This window comes from Cetorhinus maximus, chromosome 15, assembly GCF_964194155.1.
Source record: "Cetorhinus maximus chromosome 15, sCetMax3.hap1.1, whole genome shotgun sequence".
NCBI classification, from domain to species: domain Eukaryota; kingdom Metazoa; phylum Chordata; class Chondrichthyes; order Lamniformes; family Cetorhinidae; genus Cetorhinus; species Cetorhinus maximus.
This window is the reverse complement of record NC_135893.1, coordinates 17,054,653-17,077,415: the sequence shown is the minus strand read 5'-3', so window position 1 is coordinate 17,077,415 and position 22,763 is coordinate 17,054,653. Positions and strand designations below refer to the sequence as shown.

Here is a 22,763-nt window from a genome sequence, read left to right as displayed (position 1 = left end):
GAGAGATTGACACTTCTTTGGCAAAGTTGCCCATCTCCATCGTTTCCATGGTTACGATATGAATCGTTCCAAGATGGCGCACGGGATCTTGGCCGCTCCCATGTGACCCAGCGCGAGAATCTCGGTCGCCATTTTCAGATGCTGCCGCGTAACGCGGGCCGCTGGAGGCTGCGCTTTAACGGGTGGGGTCCGCGGAGAGAGCGAAGGAGTGATGGGGCTGACAGCCCTCCGGAAGGGGTGACATTGGGAAAAAGGAAGGGGTAGGTGCAGAGGAAGCGGGGAATGCGACGATGGGGGAGGAGGGAGAAGGCTTTCTAACAGCCGCCAGAAGACTATAACTCCCGGCATGCTGAGGGGTCCGGCGCAAGCGCAGAGCGCGGCTGGGGCTCAGGCCGCGCATGCTCAGATTCCAGGTTTCCTTTGACAGCTGCTTAAAGATGTCTTAAAGCGTTTTTACCGAAGACTTCAAAGTGAGAACCTCAGTCATATCACATTCAGTTCCAGTGGCAGTCAGGAAGCAGCAGCAGCCTCCAGGTAGGCAAGCCTACAGCGAATCACAGTGAGATGAATACATCCTTTTCACTGGCAATCAACAGCCCTTTCTAGCTCGCAATCTTTCTGCTGCCCTGGGAAGATTTATTCAGCAATGGAGGGAAATGGGGCTTCAGATCTGCTTCAAACAGGTCTCTGACTAACTGCACGCATGCTGTGCTTTGCTGAGTCTCCTCGTTGCTCGCTGACATGTTTTATTGTACAGATTTCTGATTAAAATTATTTTGGCCTAAACGGGCCTTTTTAAAAAAAAATGGAACTCGGTGAGTTATTGAAAAATGAAGTACCAAGTTGATCTGGATTCAAAGTCTGTGTGCATGAATAACAAGTGCGTTATGCAGAGCTAAATAGTAATTCATTTTATACAGGTCTTTACCCCAAAATGCCCCCTTTTAAAAATAATGTAGCTAAATTAATTCAATATAATGATTTAACCTGCAGGTTTCTTACAGAGGCAGGCTGCTAAATCCTCTGTGATATGAAAACCCTGCACCATAGTGCAGTTATATTGTTGGTTATTCTCAGATGCTTGTATCCTATAAACCCATCCTGACCTTGATCATCTACACTGGTCCTGTGCCACCTCCCCCACCCATATATTGAGATTAATATCTTTGTCCCCATCTTCAAATTTTCCAGGGCCTCTGCATGCCCTATACCTATTGTCTTATTTACCCTTGTATCTCCTGAACCCTGAAATCCTCCTTTTATACATTGGCTTCTAAATTTACAGTTATGGTGACAGGCATGAGAGATCCTTAAGCACAGTCCTAGTTGTGGGGAGCAGTTCTGATGGCAATATTGTGACTGTTCCCATAAGTCTAAAGCTCTAAATAGGCAAATCCTGGGAACTGTAGCTAATTATAAGTTGTTGAGATCCAAGGACAGAGTAATTACTTGTAGGCTTTAGACTCCAGGTTGATACCTGCTTTCTTTATGGAAAGATTATGATAATCTAGAATTTTACATCCTCACAACAAGATCTATTTTGCCTGTGCTTCCTCTCTGAAAGTGACCTAGACCCATTCCAGTTTTTCATTTTGAAATATTTAGCCTCTGCCCTTTTAAAAGTCATTATGAATTCTGCTTCCAGCACTGGGCCTCCCACATCCTAAATTCTCCTGTCCACTCCCTGTTCCATTGGAGATGATTTTTGAAATTTTTGCTCTCTAGATTTTGAGCACCTGTAACAAAGTGTGAAGGACACCACATTTGTAGATAGAGAAATGCAAGCGGTAAAAATAACTTACTAGCACCTAAATTTTGGGTAGTTGCTAGATCAGTATATTAAATACCTTGTCAACCCATCTTGTTTTAAAAGTTAACCCCTATAGCTGCAAATGTGTATGTAAATCCACTGAAACTTTGACGAGACAGAATTGGATCCTGTAATAACACAAAGTACTTTTAATCCTGAATTCAGCGTATCACTATCAGTAATTGCAATTCATGGATTGCTGATGACACATGGTAACCCATTGCAATGTGTAGGAGAGTGGGGAAGCTAGAATCTTGGGATTTTAGGAGCTAAGTACTTGTGGCACATTGAGATCTGTAAGAATGAGATGAAAATAAAATATTATAAACTATGCCTTGTGCATAACTACTGTAAGCAATGCTGCTGATTTGAGTGTGCAACTAATAAAGACATGAGGAAATTCTCAAGAAAGAAAGAAAGACAGACACGCAAGTCGTGACATAATTTATATAGCACCTTTCATGACCTCAGGACATACCAAAATGCTTTACAGCCAATGAAACATTCTAGACACTGTTGTAATATAGGAAACGCAGTGGGGAAATTTGCACACAACAAACAGCAATATGATAATAAACCAAGTAATCTATTTTACTGAGGTGGGATAAATATTGACCAGGACATAGGGGAGAACTCCCCTGCTCCTTTTCATCTAGAGTAAGATTAACGAGGAGGTCCATGGCCGCCAGCGCCCTCTTACAGCATGGTCCCTAGAAAGAGAGAGAGAGCCATGGGATCTTCTATATCCACCTGATAGAACAGATGTCTCATCTGAAAGGCAGCACTTCCTCTGTTTGCATTGGGAAAGTCAGCCTGGATTTTGTGCTCAAGGTTCTGGAATGGGACTTGAACCCACAACCTTCTGACTTGGAGGCAAGAGTGCCATGGCTGACACCAAAACCCGAGGCAGTGTCGAGGGAAATAGTTTGTTATAGTCAATTATATTTAAGTTCATAGCCGACAGAGAATCCCATGGGATCACACCTCTTAACGTTCACTCCCACAATGCAGAATCCCCATGAACATAACCCTTTTCTATTCAAACCAATTGCATATAGTCCCAATCAATCAAACACATTGTATAAAATTTCAATGGACCAAATCCTTCCCATTCCCTCCCCTTTCCCAATTACAGAGTTCTGAGCTAACCCCAATGGACCAAACCCTTCCAGTTCTCTCCTACCCTTTCCAAGTTACAGAGTTCTGAGCTAACCCAATGGACCAAACCCTTCCAGTTCTCTCCTACCCTTTCCCAGTTACAGAGTTCTGAGCTAACCCCAGTGGACCAAACCCTTCCAGTTCTCTCCTACCCTTTCCCAGTTACAGAGTTCTGAGCTAACCCCAATGGACCAAACCCTTCCAGTTCTCTCCTACCCTTTCCCAATTACAGAGTTCTGAGCTAACCCCAGTTTACCAAACCCTTCCAGTTCTCTCCTACCCTTTCCCAGTTACAGAGTTCTGAGCTAACCCCAGTGGACCAAACCCTTCCAGTTCTCTCCTACCCTTTCCCAATTACAGAGTTCTGAGCTAACCCAAATGGACCAAACCCTTCCAGTTCTCTCCTACCCTTTCCCAATTACAGAGTTCTGAGCTAACCAGAAACTGTTCCCCAGTTATCTGGAGCTTAAAGCTCAGCTTTTGAAAATTGGCAGCCTGTACTATACTGGCCTCAATTTTATGGTGGACACTGTTTGTACCTAATGTGGACAATGGTGTAAAGCTGCCTTGTGCCCAGTGTGGATGCTGGTGTAAAGTGCCCAGTGTTGTCTTAGAGTGACTCTCTGATCAAATGGTTCAATAACTGTGGGACAAAGAATTAGATTCATTTGTAATAAATTGAAATAATTACTTTTATGTTTATCAGTATCCTATGCTTCTTTAATATCTCTTGTCTTTAAAAATTTAAAATAAGTTTTCAGCTTTGAAACTGAAGACATGCATTGTGACATTGCAGAACTGACCTGCCACTGTTACTTACCTGTTCTTAAAAAAACCAGTAAAATTGCTCACTTAGAGTGGGCACGGGACGGATGGACTGGGAAATAATAATATGAAATGCTGTGGCATTATGGGTGTGCTTCTGAGTTTGGAGCCTTACCTCACTGCAGTGAGTGTGTAGAGGGAGCTTTACTGTGTGTGTAACCCAGGCTGTATCTGCTCTGGAGGTAAAAGCAAAAAACTGCGGATGCTGGAAATCTAAAACAGAAACAGAAATACCTGGAAAAACTCAACTGTTCTGTTGAAGGGTCATGAGGACTCGAAACGTCAACTGTGCTCTCCTCCGCCGATGCTGCCAGACCTGCTGAGTTTTTCCAGGTATTTCTGTTTCTGTTTTTGTTCTGCTCTGGAGGTGTTTGATACGACTGTGCTAAACAGATTGTTTATTGTGAGTAATGAAGAATAATGTCTCCACTCCTATTTTCTAGATATGGAAGACCATTTTTCAGAACATAGCAAGAAAATACTTCATGCATTGAACAAACAACGGGAAGATGGTAAATTTTGCGATGTTACACTGGACCTGGGTGGCCATTATTTAAATGCACACCGTAGTATCCTAGCATGCTGTAGTAACTTCTTCCACAATATCTATGGAGCTGGCACATCCGCTGAAATCAACCTTCCTGATAGTTGCACTAGTGTCTTGGGTCTTCTGTTTGACTTTATATACACCGGTGAGCTTCAATTAACCCGAACAAACGTCTCCAAGGTGCTCAGCGCAGCGGAACTCCTTTCAATCCCTGATGCTATTCAGGCTTGTCACAATTATCAGCAGAAGTTCGTTGACAATGAGAGGAGGAGGGAGGAAACCTCATGCAGCCAACCAGCTGCAGAAGATGGACCTGTGAAGGTACCATTAGACAGTACAAAAGAGACTGGAGAAGTTGGAGCTCATGAGAGACAAATCACAAACTACGAGTTCAGACATCTTGGCAGAAGGAGCAACAGATACAACCAAAAGCAAAAACTCAACTTGCTGACTGAGAAGCAAAAAGATAAAATAAGATCCTTTGCTATTCAGAAAAGGTCTAGAGAATCCTTGCTGTCTGACGGAAGCCAAAGCTGTAAGGAGGCGGAGAAAGCCAAGGAAGGTGGACGAGACAGCAGTGAGGAGAACAGTCACAAGAGCACCAATGGGAACAGCAACTCTGCATTGGACATGGATGTCATCAAAGTGGAAGAGGACGAGGAGGATGAAGATGTGAATGACAAAGGTGAACTGGACCATGACTACATTCCAACCAGGCACCTTTGTAAGAAACGGAGAAAAACTGGCATGCTGGGTGACACCACACAAGCTCTGAACAGACAGAACCTCAAAGCGTCAGACCCAGCAAACCGAAAGAGCAAACCTGCAGAGTGTCCGACTTGTCATAAGAAATTTCTCAGCAAGTATTACCTCAAAGTTCACAACAGGTAAACCCAGTGCTCCCACTCACAATGTTTGATTGTTGAAGTTAATGGAGATGGTGTTGTCTCATGTTTGTGTGATATGGAAAATAATGGAAAGCCGGTAGCAAATGCAGGCAGCCACCTCTTCACACTGACTTCGTTATTCAGGAGAGCAAATTAGGAACAATTTATAATCATCATCTGAGATCAAGGATCAGATTGCTGGCCTAAAATCATTCCCAAGAATCTATTTAAAAAAATAAAATATGAGTGCTGTGGAGGTAGGGACACTTTTTTTGTATTTGTGTATCAGGACAATGTTGCCTAAGGCACTTAATAGATCAGGGGACATCCTGACTGATTAATGGTTGGTGGGGGGGCGGTAATCAGTCCTGTTTGATTTGAGCATCAACATGCACTTTATCATCTGGAGGTGACAGTAGAACTGGGCTTACTGGCCTTGTCCACCCCCCCTCACCCTACCATCTTACCACTGTCATGCAACACTGCATTTTCTTTCCATACTCTGGCCAGCTTTTCTTGAGTAGAATATTCACATCAACTTTCAAGATTTACCCCTGAAAGTAGTTATATTTGGGGCAGGGTAGTGTGTGGTTGTGGATTTTAGCACATCAACACTGTTAAGGGGAATTTCAAGACATCCAAAGAAGAGAATATTAAATAAATGCCTCTGCGGTTCTTATACCCTTGCAATCTTGCAATAGTCTTGCAATGTCCTTAGTTCATATTCATGGTGAATAAAAATCAATAGCAGTTCAAAAGAAAATAGAAATATTGTGGGAAGAGTGGGGGACAAGTTTTGACGAAAATGCTTTACAGGGTCTGAGAAAGCATGCAAAAGTCTATGTGGGTCTCCTGTAGCCTCTTGGACCCCTTACTCGAATGATTCCTTTCTGCTGTTGATAGTAATATTCCCCCTTAATCACTGAAAGAGAGTTCAAAATTCTATCAGCATGTTGAGTACAGTGGAGTTGAGCAGTGCAACACATGCTATACTCACTCATGAAGTCTGCTATTGGCTCAGGTTGTTACATATTCTGACTTGAGAATGAACTGCCACCTACAAGTTTTCCTCCAAGTCACACGCCATCCTGACTTGGAAGTATATCACCATTTCCTCATCGTCATTGGGTCAAAATCCTGGAACTCCCTCCCAACAAAACTGTGAGAGCATCTTCATCACACGGACTGCAGCAGTTGAAAAAGAAGGCCCATAACCACCACCTCAAGGGGAGCAAGGGATGATCAATGAATGCTAACCTTGCCAGCAGTGTCTACATCCTGTGAATTAATTTTTAAAAATATGAATGATAGACTGTCTGAGCTTTCTTAACTAATTCACCCAGAAAGACATTAAAGTTTCCTTCCTACCCCCCCACCCCCAATAACTGTTTCTTCAATTATTCTAAAGATTTTGCCTCCAGTCTATTCTAGGTATTGATCACTCTTTGTGGGGGAACTCCCTGTTGACAGTTCCAAGTTTGCCTTTCACCAGTTTAAACCAGTGACCACTTGTCCTACTCTCTTGCAATTAAGTTTGAAATATATTCTGGATTAGACTTTTCAGTGTTGTTTGCCATCTTAACTACCAGTTGTTCTCAGCTGAAGAGCTCAATTATCCGACGTCTGATGCTGGGTATCAGCCTCGTGGTTCTCTACAGCACTTCCTGGGCTTAAATTTGCCAGAATTGCACAAAGTTCCTAAACTGTTAAAGTGAATTCAGGGTAGTTATAATTGTCTGAGTGTTGAGATCAACTCCCCCCTTTCCCATCTTCCCACTCTCCTCCATTAATGCCGGATATCTGAAATAAAAACCGAACCTGTTGGAAAGACAGAGCAGGTCAGTCAGCAGTTGATGGTTTGGAGGGAGAACTTTTGTTGGAACACCCAAAACATTCGTCTGCCTTTAAATTGCTAACTAACCTGTTTGTGTATTTTCTGTTTGTGTTCCCAATGTTGAGACAGCCATTATTTAATATTGAGGTGACTAGTACAAACTAGCACGTTACTAATATGATTGTTTTGCCTTCAGGAGACATACAGGAGAGAAACCGTTTAAATGCAGCAAGTGTGGAAAGTGTTACTTCAGGAAAGAAAACTTGCTTAAACACGAGGCCAGGAACTGCATGACCAGGGCAGGCGTGGTATGGAAATTAGGTTTTTAAACATCTTTTTAAAATTGTGTATTTTTGGTTAAATTTGTGTTAATCAAATTAAGGGTGTCAGCCCTAGCAAGTTTATAATCTATAATCTGACACCAATGTGGCCTTGAAGTTGTACTTACATTTCTTATTTTGCTAGCTTGTTTGAACTATGTGGGCCTGAAAAGTGTTGCAGTTGGTGCTGTTACCTCACAGGTGGATAAATCCTAAATCAGAACAGAGATCTATTGTTATCAGCAACTTCAGATTCATGGAAATTAATGGAAACGGGGATTTATGAAAAATAATGGAAAACTTGTGTTTATACGAAGCACCTTTCACAACTTTAGGACATTCCAAAGTGCTTTATAACCAACCAAGTGCTTTTTGAAGTCTAATCACTGTTATAATGTATGAAATACAGCAGCTAATTAGCACAATGCAAGGTCCCAGAAACGCGGAATGAGATAATGACTAATCTGTTTCTGTGATGTTGGTTGAGGGTTAGATATTGCCAGGACCAAGGAGAGAACCCCCCTGCTCTTCGGAATAGTGCCATGGGATCTTTTACTTCCATCTGAGGGGGCATTTAGGACCTTAACTGTTTGAAAAGCCAGTGCAGTGCTCGAGTATAAACTTAGATTATGCGCTTAAGGAGTGGGGCTCAAACCTGCAACATTCTGACTCAGTCAAGACTCAATCAAAGGCTGGCATCCGCTCAAACTATAACCATGGCTGCTGAGGCTCCATTATATGTACCTGGGCAGTTGGTCTTAGCTGGGCAGTTATAGCTGTGACATCTTAGTGTACCTAGAAAATACAGCTTTCTTATATGTTCTGTCCTCACTAGCCATCACTGGCCCTCGTTCCTCCAATGCACTGATTTCAAAATCCTTGCCCTTGTTTTCTCCTCCAGCCCTACATCTTAACTCATGTTCTAAAGTTATCAGACTGTGGTCTCCTGAGCGGTCTCACCCTGTTCGTCTATCAGTAGCAGAGTCGTCACTTTTTGAACCCCTTTGTCTCAGAACTTTCTCCTTGAATCCCTCCTGCATTGCTACTGTCACCTTTTAAAATCTCCTTAAAGTCTGTGCTTCCAGCCGTACTTCCCAACAGCTCGTGCAACTCTTCACACTTCATGGACATCAAACGACTATGAAGGGTCTCGGTGGTGGGGGGGGTGAAAACAAGGCAATTGGTTGACTAAACCTCTTCCCTCTGAAGACCGATGTAATTCTGACCATGGTTTTAAATGCTTTTTTCCCACAGATTTACACTTGTCATGAGTGTAACAAGACGTTTAAAGGACGGATGGAGCTGAGGAACCACCTGGTATCTCACACGGGTGAAATGCCCTTCAAGGTAGGTCTGATGGCTCTGACCAATTGCAGGCTGTGTCAGCTGGTCTCTGCGGGGTTTAGGATTTTGGAGCTACAATTGGCTGGGTGAGTGGGGGGAAAGTGGGGATTGGAAATAAGCCTCGGTTCCTATTCCTGGTGACCATCTGGCATTTTTCTTGTGTAAGTTTTGACCGTGATCTGGATGTCAGGGTTCAGTAAGAAAGTATATCCAGTTTGGGTGGGTGATCGTTGCTCGTTGAGCAGAGGGCAGCAAAAGTCATCGTCTAGAGAATGAAGGAAATGAGAAAATGGGAAATAGAACCATTCTGCACAATAAAAAGCCATTCAGCCCATCATTCCTGTGCCTACGCTTTGAAAAGATTAGTCCCACTCTCTCCCCCCCAGCCCTGCACATTCTTACATTTATTTTATGCAATTCCCTTTAGAAAGTTACTGTTGAACCTGATTCGACTGTACTTTCATGTGTTCCAACCACAGCTTGCTGCATTAAAAAAATGTTTCTTCATATCTTTTCTGATTCTTTTAACAGTCGCCTTCAATCTATGCTTTCTGGTCACCAAGCCTTCTGCAACTGGAAACAGTGTCTCCTCATTTACTCTTATAAAAACCCTCAAGATTTTGAACACCTCTCCCCTCAACCCTTTGTACTCTCAAAAGGACAACCCAAGCTTCTCCAATTTCTCCACATAACATAAGTCCCTCATTCCCAGTACCATTCTGATAAATCACCTCTGCACCCACTCCAAGACCTTGACGTCATTCATAAAATCTGGTGCCCAGAAATAGTCACAAAACACCAGCTAAGGCCGCCAGGAGTGTTTTATAAAAGCTCAGCATAACATACTGAAAGGTGCTGGAAAGTCGAAAATAATGGGGCAAAATGCTGAATAAATGCAAACAATCACTGTAGGTGTAGATGACACAAAGATAGGTAGGAAAGCAAGTTGTGGAGAGGACATAAGGAGTCTGCACATGGATATAGATAGGTTAAGTGAGTGGGCAAAAAAATTGGCAGATGGTGTATAATTGGGAAAATGTGAACTTGTCCACTTTGGCAAGAAGAATAGAAAAGTAGCATATTATCTAAATGGAGAGAGATTGCAGAACCCTGAGGTACGGAGATCTGTGTGTCCTCGTACATGAATCACAAAAAGTTAGTATGCAGAGACAGCAAGCGATTAGGAAGGCAAATGAATGTTGGCGTTTATTGCAAGGGGAATGGAATATAAAAGTAGGGATGTTTTGCTAGAGTTGTATAGGGCATTGGTGAGACTACATCTGGAATACTGTGTACAGTTTTGGTCTCCCTATTTAAGAAAGGACATAATTGCTTTAGAAACAGTTCAGGGAAGGTTCACTAGACTGATTCCTGGGATGAGGGGGTTATCTTATGAGGAAAGGTTGGACAGATTGGGCCTGTATCCATTTGGAGTTTAGAAGAATGAGAGATGATCTTATTGAAACATATGAGATCCTGAGGAGACTTGATAAAGTGGATGCTGAAAGAATGCTTCCCCTCATGGGAGAGATCAGAACACAGTTTAAAAATAAGGGGTCTCCCATTTAAGGAGGAGATAAAGAGAATTTTTTTCTCTGAGGGTCGTGAGTCTGTGGAACTCTATTCCCCAGAGAGTGGTAGAAGGCAGCGGTTGATAGATTCTTGACTAACAAGGATATAGGGGGTAGACAGCCTAGTGGCACTGAGGCTGCAATTAGATCAGCCATGATCTTATTGAATGGCGGAGCAGGCTCGAGAGCCCAAATGACTTACTTCTGCTCCTAATTTGTATGTTTGTGTGTGTTCTCGTGTAATCCATGAGCAATACACAATACATAAAAGAGGTACCCAGGGTGTATATCCAAATGCCTCACACACCTGTGGTGCCAGATACAGTAAACACTCACTGTGCTGCAAGTATCAACTCCTCTGTGTCACAGAACAGCAATAGGTGCAGAGAGCGCACTAACCTCACATGGTCTTATCAACAAAAACTGTGTTTTGGTTCCTACTTGCCTCTTTCCAATTCTGTTAATTCTCTGTACGTTTTAACCCTTTCAGTGCCCCTCATGTCCTCAGCAGTTCATGCAGAAGAAAGACCTGCAAATTCACATGATCAAATCTCATGGAGCCCCCAAACCCTACCCGGTGAGTAACTAACGCAAGTCGTGACATAATTCATGTAGCATCTAAAAACACTGCATACACTAGTCCAGTGGCAGTTACGTAGCCCAATCTGTAATAGCTACGCCCCAAAGATACCCATGAGATGAATGACCAGTTGAGGGGACAGAGAAGGCAGAAAACAAGAGAATAGGAAAGAGGAGGAATAAGATGGCAAAATAGATCAGGATGGAAAGGCTGTTGGATGGGAGAGGGAGGTAGTGGGAAGCATTAAAAAAAAGGGTTCTACTCTGTGTGGAGCTCAGGGCTGCACCACATGTTGGATCTATGCCAGTTCATTAGATGTTCAATTTTGGTGTCAGCTGTAATGTTTGAGGAAGGCAGCGTATGGAGGCAAGGTCCTTGGGAATGTGGACATCATTGACAATCGTTGCCCACTCCTAATTGGCCTTGAGAAGGAGGTGTTAGGAAATAGAGATTGTTTAAGTAAGTTATATTGATATTTGTGGGTGTTAGGAATGAGTTTTAGCTTTAATGTTTAAGTTTGATTTGTATTTCTGTATCTGTGTGTTAAGAAAAGGTCAAGTTGAGTTTTAGTTTTACTTTAAAAGGTGCCTGCATTTCTAATGAGAGTTTACGACTGTAAGAGAAGTTAAGCAAACACAAGAGTAGAAAATTGGGCTGTTGCCTAGCAACAGGGGTCCGGAGAGGCAGGACCCACATACACAGAAAAGCTAAAGAAACAGCAGTTTTGAGTTCAGTTGGGAGCAGCTGCCAAGTAAATACAACCTAGAAGGGGCAGATAGCTAGTCCCAAACTAAAGAAGAAAGTCCCCAAGAATCCAGGGGAGTGGAACAGGAGAAAGTCCCGAGCAGACCTTCTTGTCAAAGGAAAGACAGGAACCTGGAAAAAGGCCCTTTTAAATGAAGTTAAGAGTGAGGGGCAGAGAAAGGCTTCAAGCTTAAAGCTCCAAGCTACAGGAAGCAAAGTCAAAGTGATATAAAGGCTTGTGAGAAGCCAGAAAGTCTAAAGAGACGGCTGAAGGTCTGTAGCTCTTTGCAATGGGCATGTGAAGCAGAGTCGGTGAGAGAGAGTGCATGGAAGGCAGCTTGAATGCATGTGATGATACAAGGAAGAGGAACATCAGGAGGAGAGTTTGAAACCCTGGAGGTGAACCATTGTGGAAAGTGTCTGAGAGAAAGTGTTGGTTTGGGAGAAGATTTCAAGGCAAGTTCTTGGAAAGTGGAGATTGGAAACCCTCATGTGAAAGACGGAGTTCAGTGAGACTGGTTGGCTCTTGGTGTAACAAACATCTGGGGGGAGTTGAGGAGAGATCCACAGCATCTGTCACTTGGTTTCAGAGTGGGGTGTTTCTGACCACAGGTTGCCAATTGCTTACATGGGCTGTACTTACTCTGAACATTAGAGTATTAGATAGTTTCTGTAACTTGTGTTATCCTTACAAAATCTGTATATATCTGTAATGGTATTGTTGTGGGTGAAGGAGTATTGTAATATAGTTCATCTTTTCTTGTTCAATAAATGTTTTATGCTTTTGTCAAAAGTTCATCAGCTGACTCCAGTGACTCTGTTCAGTAGCCCCTCTCCATGTATCTAAGCAAACAAATAAAAGTTAGGATCTATCAAGCTGGGTTCCATCCTGGGATCAGGCTTGTCCAGTGGTAACCTTAGCTGGGTATTATAATAGAGGCGGTGGGCTTCCTCAATGAACCACTGCAGTCGTGTGGTATAGGGATTCTGAGTGTTGTTAGGTAGGGTATTTCAGGGTTTGGACCCAGTGATGATGAAGGAACAGCTGATATATGTCCAATTCAGGACAGTGTATGACTTCATGCGAAACTTCAGTTGATGGAGTTCCATGGACCTGTTATCCTTGTCCTTCTAGATAAAGGAGGTCACGGATTTGGAAGGTGCTGTTGAAGGAGCCTTGAAGCAGCCACAGTGTGATGGATGTTTTAGGCGGTAGATGGGCTGCCGGAGCGACTGTGGGGGATGAAATAAGAGAAGGACTCAAGTGGAGAAGCACCCCAAAGAGGAGTGGCATAAAATATATTAACAGAAAGCCCAAATTACTCAATTGGTATATGCACTGCCAGGCGCAGCACCAGGTTTGAACTTAGCTTATGTCAAGCTTGCAAATCTCTACCAAGGGTAGCGAGAGAGGTACTAGACTCAGACATGATGCCCCAACATGAGGAGCCTGGTCACTACTCAGTGAATCCTGCTGGAAAGCGCTGCACGTGGACCTCAAGTAAGAACAGGATTGGGCTCGGCTGTGTTTACTAGTTCTTGCTGTACAAGCTTGTGCAGACAATGCCCACTTGTCCTGAGATACTAGACAGCTGCTTGGTGTCTGTGAAACCATAATTCTGAGTGAGTCACTGCCTGCCAGGAGGGACGACAGGGGCAAAATTATAGATTAGAAAACAATTAACGTGTAGCATGTCTCTTGTTCACAGTGTTCCACTTGCTCCAAATGCTTCCTCACCCGCAGCGACCTGCATCTGCATGAATTGTCCAAACACCAGAGGGAGAAGCTATTTGTGTGCGAGGAATGTGGTCACAGGGCTTCCACTCGCCATGGCCTGCAGATGCATATAAAATCCAAGCACAGGTACAGTGTATGCATAAGCATTATTCCTTATGTATTGAGGCAGTAACAAAAAGGACAGTGTACACAGGTGGGGTTAGCACAGATCCTCTGTTTTGGCAGCAATTAAAAATGGAAAAGGGAGAAATCGAGTACTGAAATCTACACTTGCTTGAAATTAATAATTTACCTTAACTGCAGGTTCAATCTAAATTGTCACCCAGAATAAACTACCAGAACAAATTACTTAATTAATTCTGGGTCATTTGAGTACAAGGGTTATAGTGATTCACATGGCAGCTATAAAGAGAGTGCAGAGATCTTAGACGGGTCTGGGGAATCCAGGATTGAGTTAGTTGTGATTGGATTGTGATAGCAGAGAGTTTGATGGATAAAATAACCCGCTCACTCACTCACCTACCAGCCCATGCAGCCGCACTCACACTTACCCAGCCACAGAATTGTTACAGTGCAGAAGGAGGCCATTTGGCCCATTGTGTCTGCACTGGCTCTCCGAATGAGCAATTTAACTAGTGCCATTCCCCTGCCTTCTCCCTTTAACCCTGCATATTCTCTCTTTTTAGATAACAGTCTAATTTCCGTTTTGAATGCTTTGATTGAACCTGCCTCCATCTCACTCTCAGGCAGTCCATTCCAGACCTTAACCACTCACTGCGTGAATAAGTTTTTTCTCATCATTTTTGCTTCTTTTGCCAAGTATTTTAAATCTGTGCCCTCTCATTCTCGATCCTTTCATGAGTGGGAACAGTTTCTCTCTATTTACTCTGTCCACACCCGTCATGATTTTGGATACCTCTATCAAATCTCCTCTCCAAGGAAAACAGCCCTAACTTCTCCAATCTATCTTCATAACTGAATTTTCTCAACCCTACAACCATTCTTGTTCATTTTTTTTGCACTCTGTCCAGTGCCTTCACATTTTTCGTAAGGTGAAGCCCCAGAACTGGACACAATAGTCCAGCTGAGGTCTAACTAGTGTTTTATACAAGTTCAACATAACCTCCTTACTGTTGTACTCTATGCCCCTATTAATAAAGCCCAGTTTACTGTATGCTTTGTTAGCTGCACTCTCAACCTGTCCTGCCAACTTAATGACCCATGCACATATACATCCAGGTCCATCTGCTCCTGCACCCCCTTCAGAGTTGCATCCTTTATTTTGTATTGCCTCTCCATGTTCTTCCTACCAAAATGAATCACTTCACATTTCTCCGCTTTGAACATCATCTGCCATTTGTTTGCCCATTCCACCAGCTTGTCTATGTCGCTTTGAAATTCTACATCATCCTCCTCACAATTTACAATTACAGTTTACAGTTTTGTATTATCGCAAATTTTGAAATTGTGCCCTTTAGATTAAGTAGCTGGCTGATAGCCTATCACTCTTACACATACGGCCTAGGGAGCAGGTGCAATCTACTCTGCTGCACCCACATTGCCAGCACCTCTACTGCATGTGACAGACTAACAGACAAGAAGCTGCAATCACACAATGGTCAGAAGATGCAGACAATGTCTGAGCTCCTCGATTTGATATTTTTGATGGTAAATCACTTCCATTTTTGGAAACGTTATTTGGGAATTTCCAGCGATTGTTATTTTCATTTTGTGTTTGGGCCGTTGGTGGTATGGTGGAGGTGGGTGTTTGGGACACTATATTACTGACACAAGACATCCGATTGATTAAATTCTGACACAGCAACTACAGAATTGGCAGAAGGTACTTATATAAAAATATATAACATGGCTTTAAGATAATTGGTAAAACAACCAGATGGGAGAGGATGAGAAATCTGTTTACGGGACAAATTGTTCTGATCTGGAATGGTGGGAGGGTGAAAGGGTGGTGGAAGCAAATTCAGTAAGAACTTTCAACAGGAAATTAGATATATTCCTACAAGGTTAAAATTTGCATAGCTCTAGGGAAAGAGCCAGCATTTGGGATTGATTGGATACCTCTTTCATAGAGCTGGCACAGACATGATGGGTCAAATAGCTGTATGATTCTATGAATTGTTAGTAGTGGAATTGAAGTGCACAGCTCCTTCATTTCATCTTCCCAAATAGAGGATCATTCCCCTCTTTCATTTTCCAGGGCTCCCCCAATTTCCTGTCCTTCCCTGTGCTATTGTGCAACTTGTGTATATCTGAGTATTCACTGTCTACGTATGTAAACAGATATTTGAGAGATGGACAAATTTTAATTTTTTTTTGAAAAATATACTTTATTCGTAAAATATCTGGAAGAATATTTCAAAATCACAATCACAAAAGTACAATCAGATTCAACTTTTACACATAGATCACAAGGTGCGTCAGTCCAATCAATGAATATTACAATCATTTCAATATGGTCAATGCTGACAATCAGACAATGGGATTGGAGTTATCAACATACATCATGTTGCGCTCTGAGGTGCTTCAATACAATTATAATACAATTGGTATTCAATGCATGCATTCATTTTGAGCTGTACAGCCCGAGGGGCTCTCAACAGTTCCCAGCCCCTCGATGCACTGTGGCAGAAAGGTCTTAGACAGCAACCTTTCCCCATTGCGCCTTTGCGGCAGCTGCCCCAAGCTTTAGCGCGTCCCTCAGCACGTAGTCCTGGACTTTGGAATGTGCCAGTCTACCACACTTGGTCGGGGACAGCTCTTTGCGCTGGAAGACCAACAAGTTTCGGGCAGACCAAAAAGCGTCTTTCACCGAGTTGATGATCCTCCAGCTGCAGTTGATGTTTGTCTCGGTGTGTGTCCCTGGGAACAGCTCGTAGAGCACAGAGTCCTGTGTCACAGAGCTGCTCGGGATGAACCTCGACAGAAACCACTGCATCTTTCTCCAGACCTTCTTTGCAAAGGCACAATCCACAAGGAAGTGAACAACGGTCTCGTCCCCACCACAGCCACCTCGAGGGCAACGTGCAGAGGGGGTGAGACTCCTGGCGTGTTGGAAGGATCTGACGGGGAGGGCCTTTCTCACCATCAGCCAAGTTACGTCTTGGTGCTTGTTGGAAAGTTCTGGCGATGAGGCATTCTGCCAAATGACTTTGACAGTCTGCTCGGGGAACCATCCCACAGGATCCACCCTCTCCTTTTCCCGCAGGGCCTCTAAGACGTTACGTGCCGACCACTGCCTGATGGACTTGTGGCCAAAGGTGTTACTCTGCATAAATTTTTCCACCAGGGACAGGTGGTACGGCACGGTCCAACTACTTGGAGCGTTCCACGGCAGCGTGGCCAGACCCATCCTTCGCAACACCGGGGACAGGTAGAACCTCAGCACATAGTGACACTTGGTATTTGCGTACAGAGGGTTTACGCACAGCTTGATGCAGCCGCACACAAAGGTGGCCATCAGTATGAGGGTGATGTTGGGCACGTTTTTTCCCCCTTTATCTAGAGGCTTGTACATCGCATCCCTGTGGACACGATCCATTTTCGACCTCCAGATAAAGCAAAAGATGGCTCGGGTGATCGTCATCGCGCAGGAGTGTGGAATGGGCCAGACCTGCACCACGTACAGCAACAGCGAGAGTGCCTCACACCTGATGACCAGGTTCTTATCCGCAATGGAGAGGGAGCGTCGCTCCCACATACCCAGTTTTCTTTTCACCATAGACACTCGCTCCTTCCAGTTTCGAACACATGCCCGGTCCCTCCGAACCATATCCCCAGCACCTTCAGGCTGTCAGCCCTGACGGTGAAGGGGACAAAGGATCGGTCAGCCCAGTTCCCAAAGAATATGGCCTCACTCTTCCCACGATTTACCTTGGCTCCCGAGGCCAGTTCGAACTGGTCGCAGATGTGGATCAGTCTGTGCACCGACAGCGGATCCGAGCAGAAGACGGCGACATCGTTCATGTACAGGGAGACTTTGACCTGAGTGCCTCCACTGCCTGGGATTGTCACTCCTCTTATGCCCGGATCCTTCCTGATGGACTCAGCAAAGGGTTCTATGCAACACACGAAAAGGACAGGGGAGAGATGGCAGCCCTGCCTGACTCCAGATTTGATAGGAAAGCTATCTGATTCCCACCCATTGATTGAGACTGCGCTACTGATGTTAGTGTAGAGCAGTTGGATCCAATTGCGAATTCCCTCCCCAAACCCCATTTTGGAGAGCACATCCACCATGTAGGTGTGCGATATTCTGTCAAAGGCCTTCTCCTGATCCAGGCTGATGAGGCAGGTGTCCACACCCCTGTCCTGCACTTGGCAATCGTATCCCTGAGCAGCGCGAGGCTGTCAGAGATCTTCCTGCCTGGCACAGTGCAGGTCTGGTCAGGGTGGATCACCAATTCTAGAGCGGACTTGACCCGATTGGCGATGACCTTGGACAGAATCTTATAGTCCACATTCAACAGTGAAATGGGTTGCCAATTTCTAATTTCCTCCCTTTCCCCCCTTGTGCTTGTAGATGAAGGTGATGATGCCTTTCCTCATGGATTCTGACATGCTGCCTGCCAGGAGCATACTCTCGTACACTTCTAGCAGGTCTGGGCCGATCCAGTCCCACAGAGCCGAATACAACTCCGCCAGCAAGCCGTCGCTTCCAGGAGTTTTACTCTTCTCGAAGGACTCAAGGGCCTTAGTCAGTTCATCAGGAATTAGCGGTTTGTCCAGGCTCTCCCGTGTACTGTGGTCTAAGACCTCCGTGATAGAGGACAGGAAGGACTGGGAGGCCGTGCTGTCTGTGGGCTTCACGTCATACAATCCGGCATAAAAGGATTTGCTGATCCTCAAAATGTCGGACTGCGATGACTTTACTGAGCCGTCTTCTTCCTTCAGGCTGCTGATCACAGAGCTCTCTCTGTGTACCTTTTGGAAGAAGAAACGTGAGCACGTCTCATTCTGCCCCACGGAGCGGACTCGGAACGGAAGATGATCTTGGAGGCCCCCGAGGCAAAGAGCGAGGCTTGCTGGCTCTTCACCTCTTGGAGCTCCTCCTTGACATCGACCCCCATCGACTGCAGCCGGAGCAGATTCTGCATGTTTTTCTGGAGTCGGGACATTTCCCTCTGTTCCTTTCTAGCTTTCTGGACGCCTTTGAGGATGAAAAACCTCTTGATGTTTCCCTTGATCACTTCCCACCAGTGTGTCAGGGACTCAAAGAGGGGTTTCACAGTTCTCCAATCTTTGTAATCCCTCTTGAGCTCCTCAAAGTTCTCTGGGGTCAGCAATTGCACGTTTAGCTTCCATGGCCCTCTGCCCACCCTCTGGTCTTCCTCTAAGTGACAGTCAGCCAGTAGGAGGCAGTGGTCAGAGAAGAACACCGGCTTGACATCGGTGGATCTGACTGCGAACGCACAGGACACAACCAGGAAGTCTATCCTGGAACGGAGATGGACAAATAGCATATGTGCCCAGGACCCTATTTAAATATGGCATCTCTCCAGTAGTAATCCTTGTGATACCTATACGCACGTTGACTTTTCTGGTTATCGGCACAGTGTTGACTAGTCCTTTTTTAAAAAGATTTGCATTCCTGTAATGCCTTTCATGAGCTCAGGATGTCCCAAAGTGCTTTATGGCCAATGAAGTACCTTTTTTTTTTGAAGTGTAGTCACTGTTGTGATGTAGGAAATGCGGCAGCCAATTTGCATGCAGCAAGCTCCCATAACCAGCAATGTGACAATGACCAGATAATCTGTTTTAGTGATGTTGGTTCAGATTGGAGAGAAAATGTGGGGAGCGGAAAGGAGTGATGTTCACTTTGTTTTTGCATCTCGCCGTTATAGGAATGAGCGGCCGTATATTTGTGAATTCTGCAACCGGGGGTTCACTCAGAAGGGGAACCTGAACGTCCATCGACGGACACACACTGGCGAGAAACCGTTCCAGTGCCATTTATGTGGGAAAACTTTCAGGATCCAAGGTGAGCAGTTGCCTCCATGGGTCTCAGGCTCAGATTTGCAGTCGCCTCCTGTTCCTTGAATTTTACTCTCCCTCTTCAACAGAGAAACCCCCACAAATTGCTTTCTGTGATGGCGGAGTTGACAAATTCATCTGGTTCTGCACTGATGCCACACAGTCCAGCCATTCCCAGACCTGTGCTGAGTTGCTGTTGACTAATATTCTTGGAATCGGGAGGAGGAACATCAGCTAGCCACAGTTATCCAGTGACCCACTGTTGATGCAGATGAGGCTGCGCTTCCACAGTTGAATAACCATATTAGCTGTTATTGGTAAAAGTGACCATGAAGCTGACATTGTCATTTTAAAAACCCAACTGCTTCACTAATCTCCTTCAGGGGAGGTAGCCTGCCGTCCTTTTCCAGTTTGGGTCTATACGTGACTCCAGTCTCACACCAACGTTTGTGACTGCTAACTGCCCTCTGCAGTGGCTCGAACTGCGGTTCAAAAAGAAGCCCTACCACAACCTTCTCATGGCCACTAGGGACGGGTAATAAATGCCAGCCTAGTCAGCGATGCCCACATCCCGAGAATGAATAAGCTTAATTATGATGCAGCACGACGCAAGGTGGAATTTGCTGATCTTGTCAGGTGGTTGTCAGAAAATAAGGGTTTTGCCAAAAGAGGGGAGGGTTGTTTGAGGGGTTTTATCTGACTGGCCCAGATGAAGTAGGAAACACTCAGCTTAGTCATGGTGGGGTTGGAAAGAGCAGCTGGTGATTGAAGCATGAAGTTAAAATTACACCTTCAGTCAAATCCAGTGACTTACTACACTTCTTAACACAATGTCTTGATTTTTGCACCAGCGAGTCTGGACAAACACAACAGGACTCACACAGGAGAAAGGCCATTCAGCTGTCAGATCTGTAGCCAGACATTTACAGAGAGGGGACCCCTCCATCGTCACATGGCCAGCAAGCACCAGGAAGGGCGACCACACTACTGCAACATCTGTGGCAAGACCTTTAAAGGTAATGGCGGGTGTACATTAAAGCACTGTTTCTTTCTCCAGCCTTTCCTAATGAGCTCTCGTCCTGCTCTAATAACTTTCTCCATGACTGGTAACAGCCTTGAACACACACTGGCCGGTATTAATACCATCTCACTAAGTTTTAATTTGCACAACTGGACGACCAATTGTTTTTCTGCCTTTCTTTTCTTACCCCACCCTCTTGACAGATTCCCCCCTCTTTACTAAATCTGCTGAAACTGATCTCTTCAGAATGTCAACCTTTGGTGCACTGCACAGCACATTAAGTGTCAGAGGCCATGGGTTAGCAATAGAAGAGGAAGGAGAGCAGTTTGCAGGGCCAGAGTTCCCGATTGCAATCTAGTGATTCTTGCTGGAACCTGGTGAGGATATCGGATAGGATCGGCTGTGAATTCTCTCCCCAGTCATTCCGTCATCAAACACCCTTTTACTCAGGCTCACAAGTCCAAGAATGGCCCAGGTACAGGAGGACACCTGGTACTTATGGAACTCTACCTGAGCCAAAGTCACCGACGTCAGCAAAGAAAGGGAGAAAGTTTGGAGAATGGGGAAGAGAGAAACACAGTGGGTCAGTGTTTGTGCTCAGTTTAACTAATAAATATTCTACTCTTTCGTTTCAGCCATTGATCAATTACGTGTTCACGTTGGGAGGCACAAAGGAGTAAGGAAATTTGAGTGCAGTGAATGTGGTTATAAATTCACACGACAGGTATGACCGTCTACTGATGCCAGATTTCTATGTTGTTTTTGTAAAATCTGCATTTTCGTTTAGATAATCCTGCTGGATTCTCCCAATGTTGAAATAAACTGGAGAGGCTGCTGAGGTGATGAGGGAAGGAGCTGTCTGGAATACTGTCTGGAAACTGCCAACAACAATAACAACCAACAATCACGTGGCATAGCAAAAGCAGATTCATGTAAGGCGAAACTAGATGGGTACATAAGGGAGAAAGCAATAGGATATGCTGATAGGGTGTGATTGATGAGGGCTGGGAGGAAGCTCATGTGGAACATGAATACCAGCAAGGATCAGTCAGGCCAAATGACTTTTTTCTGTTCTGTAGCTTCGTTGTAATTAGTCCACATTAGATCTCAAGACTTATTTGGACCACTTCCTAACAGGGAGTAGCTGGGCAGTGACTTTAAAGAGACCAGCCATGAGGAACGCCACAGGAGAATGTATGATCTGAAATCATAAGTAAAAATTGCTAGAACTATAAGGGAGGGAGGACAGGCAGCGTTTCAGAGCAAGGACAGTTATTTTAGAAGGTTCCTTTGTCTGAATGCTTCTGTTTTTAATTGCTGGTTCTGGGTTTTCCTCGTAAGGAAATTGGGAAAACCAGTCATTGTCTACAGCCCCTGCCACACACACCGTTCCATGGCTACAGATTCCATCTCTCTCCCAGGCCACTGTCTCAGGCTGAATCAGACTACTCACCACTGTGTTGTAAAACCCTTTGTTCCCCTGTCCCCCCCTAACCCTAATACTCTCCAGCAGCATAAGCCTCAGAACTCTGCATTCTCCAGTTCTGGCCTCTTGTCCAACTCCGATTTCCTTTGTCTCACTATTGACATCTGAGCCTTCGGCTGTATCAGCCTGAAGCTCTGGAATCCCTCCCTAAACCTCTCTCTACCTCTTTCTAAGTTGTTCCTTAAAACCTACCCGCTTTGAACAAGCTTTTGGTCACCTGCCCTAGTATCTCATGTGGCTCCATGTCAGTCTTTGTTTTATGACGGAGACTATGTTAAAGGCACTAAATAAAAGCAAGTTTTTCTTGGTGCTTTGCTGAGCACTGTGATTTTCTCAAATGCAGGCTCACCTGAGGCGACACATGGAGATTCATGGGCGAGTAGAAAACTACAGTCCTCGTCAGCGAAGGCTCCGCAACCTGGTCATCACAGACGAGAAGGAGGGAGGTGCAGAGGCAGACACAATGCCACGGACAACTGGCCAGCCAGACCAGACCCTATCCACCTCGGCCACAAATCAACTGACCAATCAGAGCACAGAAACCCCAGAGCCCTCGGCTCATAGGTTTACAGACATCGGGAACTACCAATCGGAGATGTCAGTTGGTGTAACAGATATGTATGTCGAAGAGGTCACCATAGTCAAGATATAAAAGAGCCAATTGCCCAACCAAGTGGGGTGGATGGGGGAAGAATCTCTTAAATAACTGACTCTTGCTTTGTAAAATATGTAAAATAAAACGAAGTTTCTAAATGTCCACTGATCAACGTAATCGTCTCTGTACTTTCAGCCTGCTTGCTTCGTTGGCACTCTCATCCCAGTCATAAATCTTTCAATCCTCCTCCCCCAAGACTGAAGCAAACCCAGGCTGAGTCAGTGTAGTACAGAGGGAGTGCTGCCCTGTTAG

At 44.6% G+C, this 22,763-nt stretch overlaps 1 protein-coding gene across 4 annotated transcripts; it reads left to right on the top strand.

Annotated features, from left to right (window-relative positions):
• Positions 1–237: 237 nt before the first annotated feature.
• zbtb48 (zinc finger and BTB domain containing 48) lies at positions 238–22,624 on the top strand. 4 transcript variants are annotated; one of them, XM_078557922.1, is made up of 10 exons: positions 238–260; positions 4,237–5,227; positions 7,258–7,369; positions 8,636–8,728; positions 10,787–10,873; positions 13,330–13,484; positions 19,220–19,356; positions 20,201–20,365; positions 21,006–21,094; positions 22,200–22,624. In XM_078557922.1, the coding sequence occupies exons 2-10, from the start codon at positions 4,239–4,241 to the stop codon at positions 22,506–22,508; spliced, it is 2,136 nt and encodes a 711-aa protein (XP_078414048.1). In that variant the 5' UTR covers positions 238–260; positions 4,237–4,238; the 3' UTR covers positions 22,509–22,624. The 4 variants fall into 4 exon arrangements, with proteins under 4 accessions (XP_078414048.1, XP_078414049.1, XP_078414047.1 ...); XM_078557921.1 differs by lacking the exon at positions 238–260 and adding an exon at positions 305–534; XM_078557920.1 differs by lacking the exon at positions 238–260 and adding an exon at positions 305–815.
• The last annotated feature ends 139 nt before the right edge of the window (positions 22,625–22,763 follow it).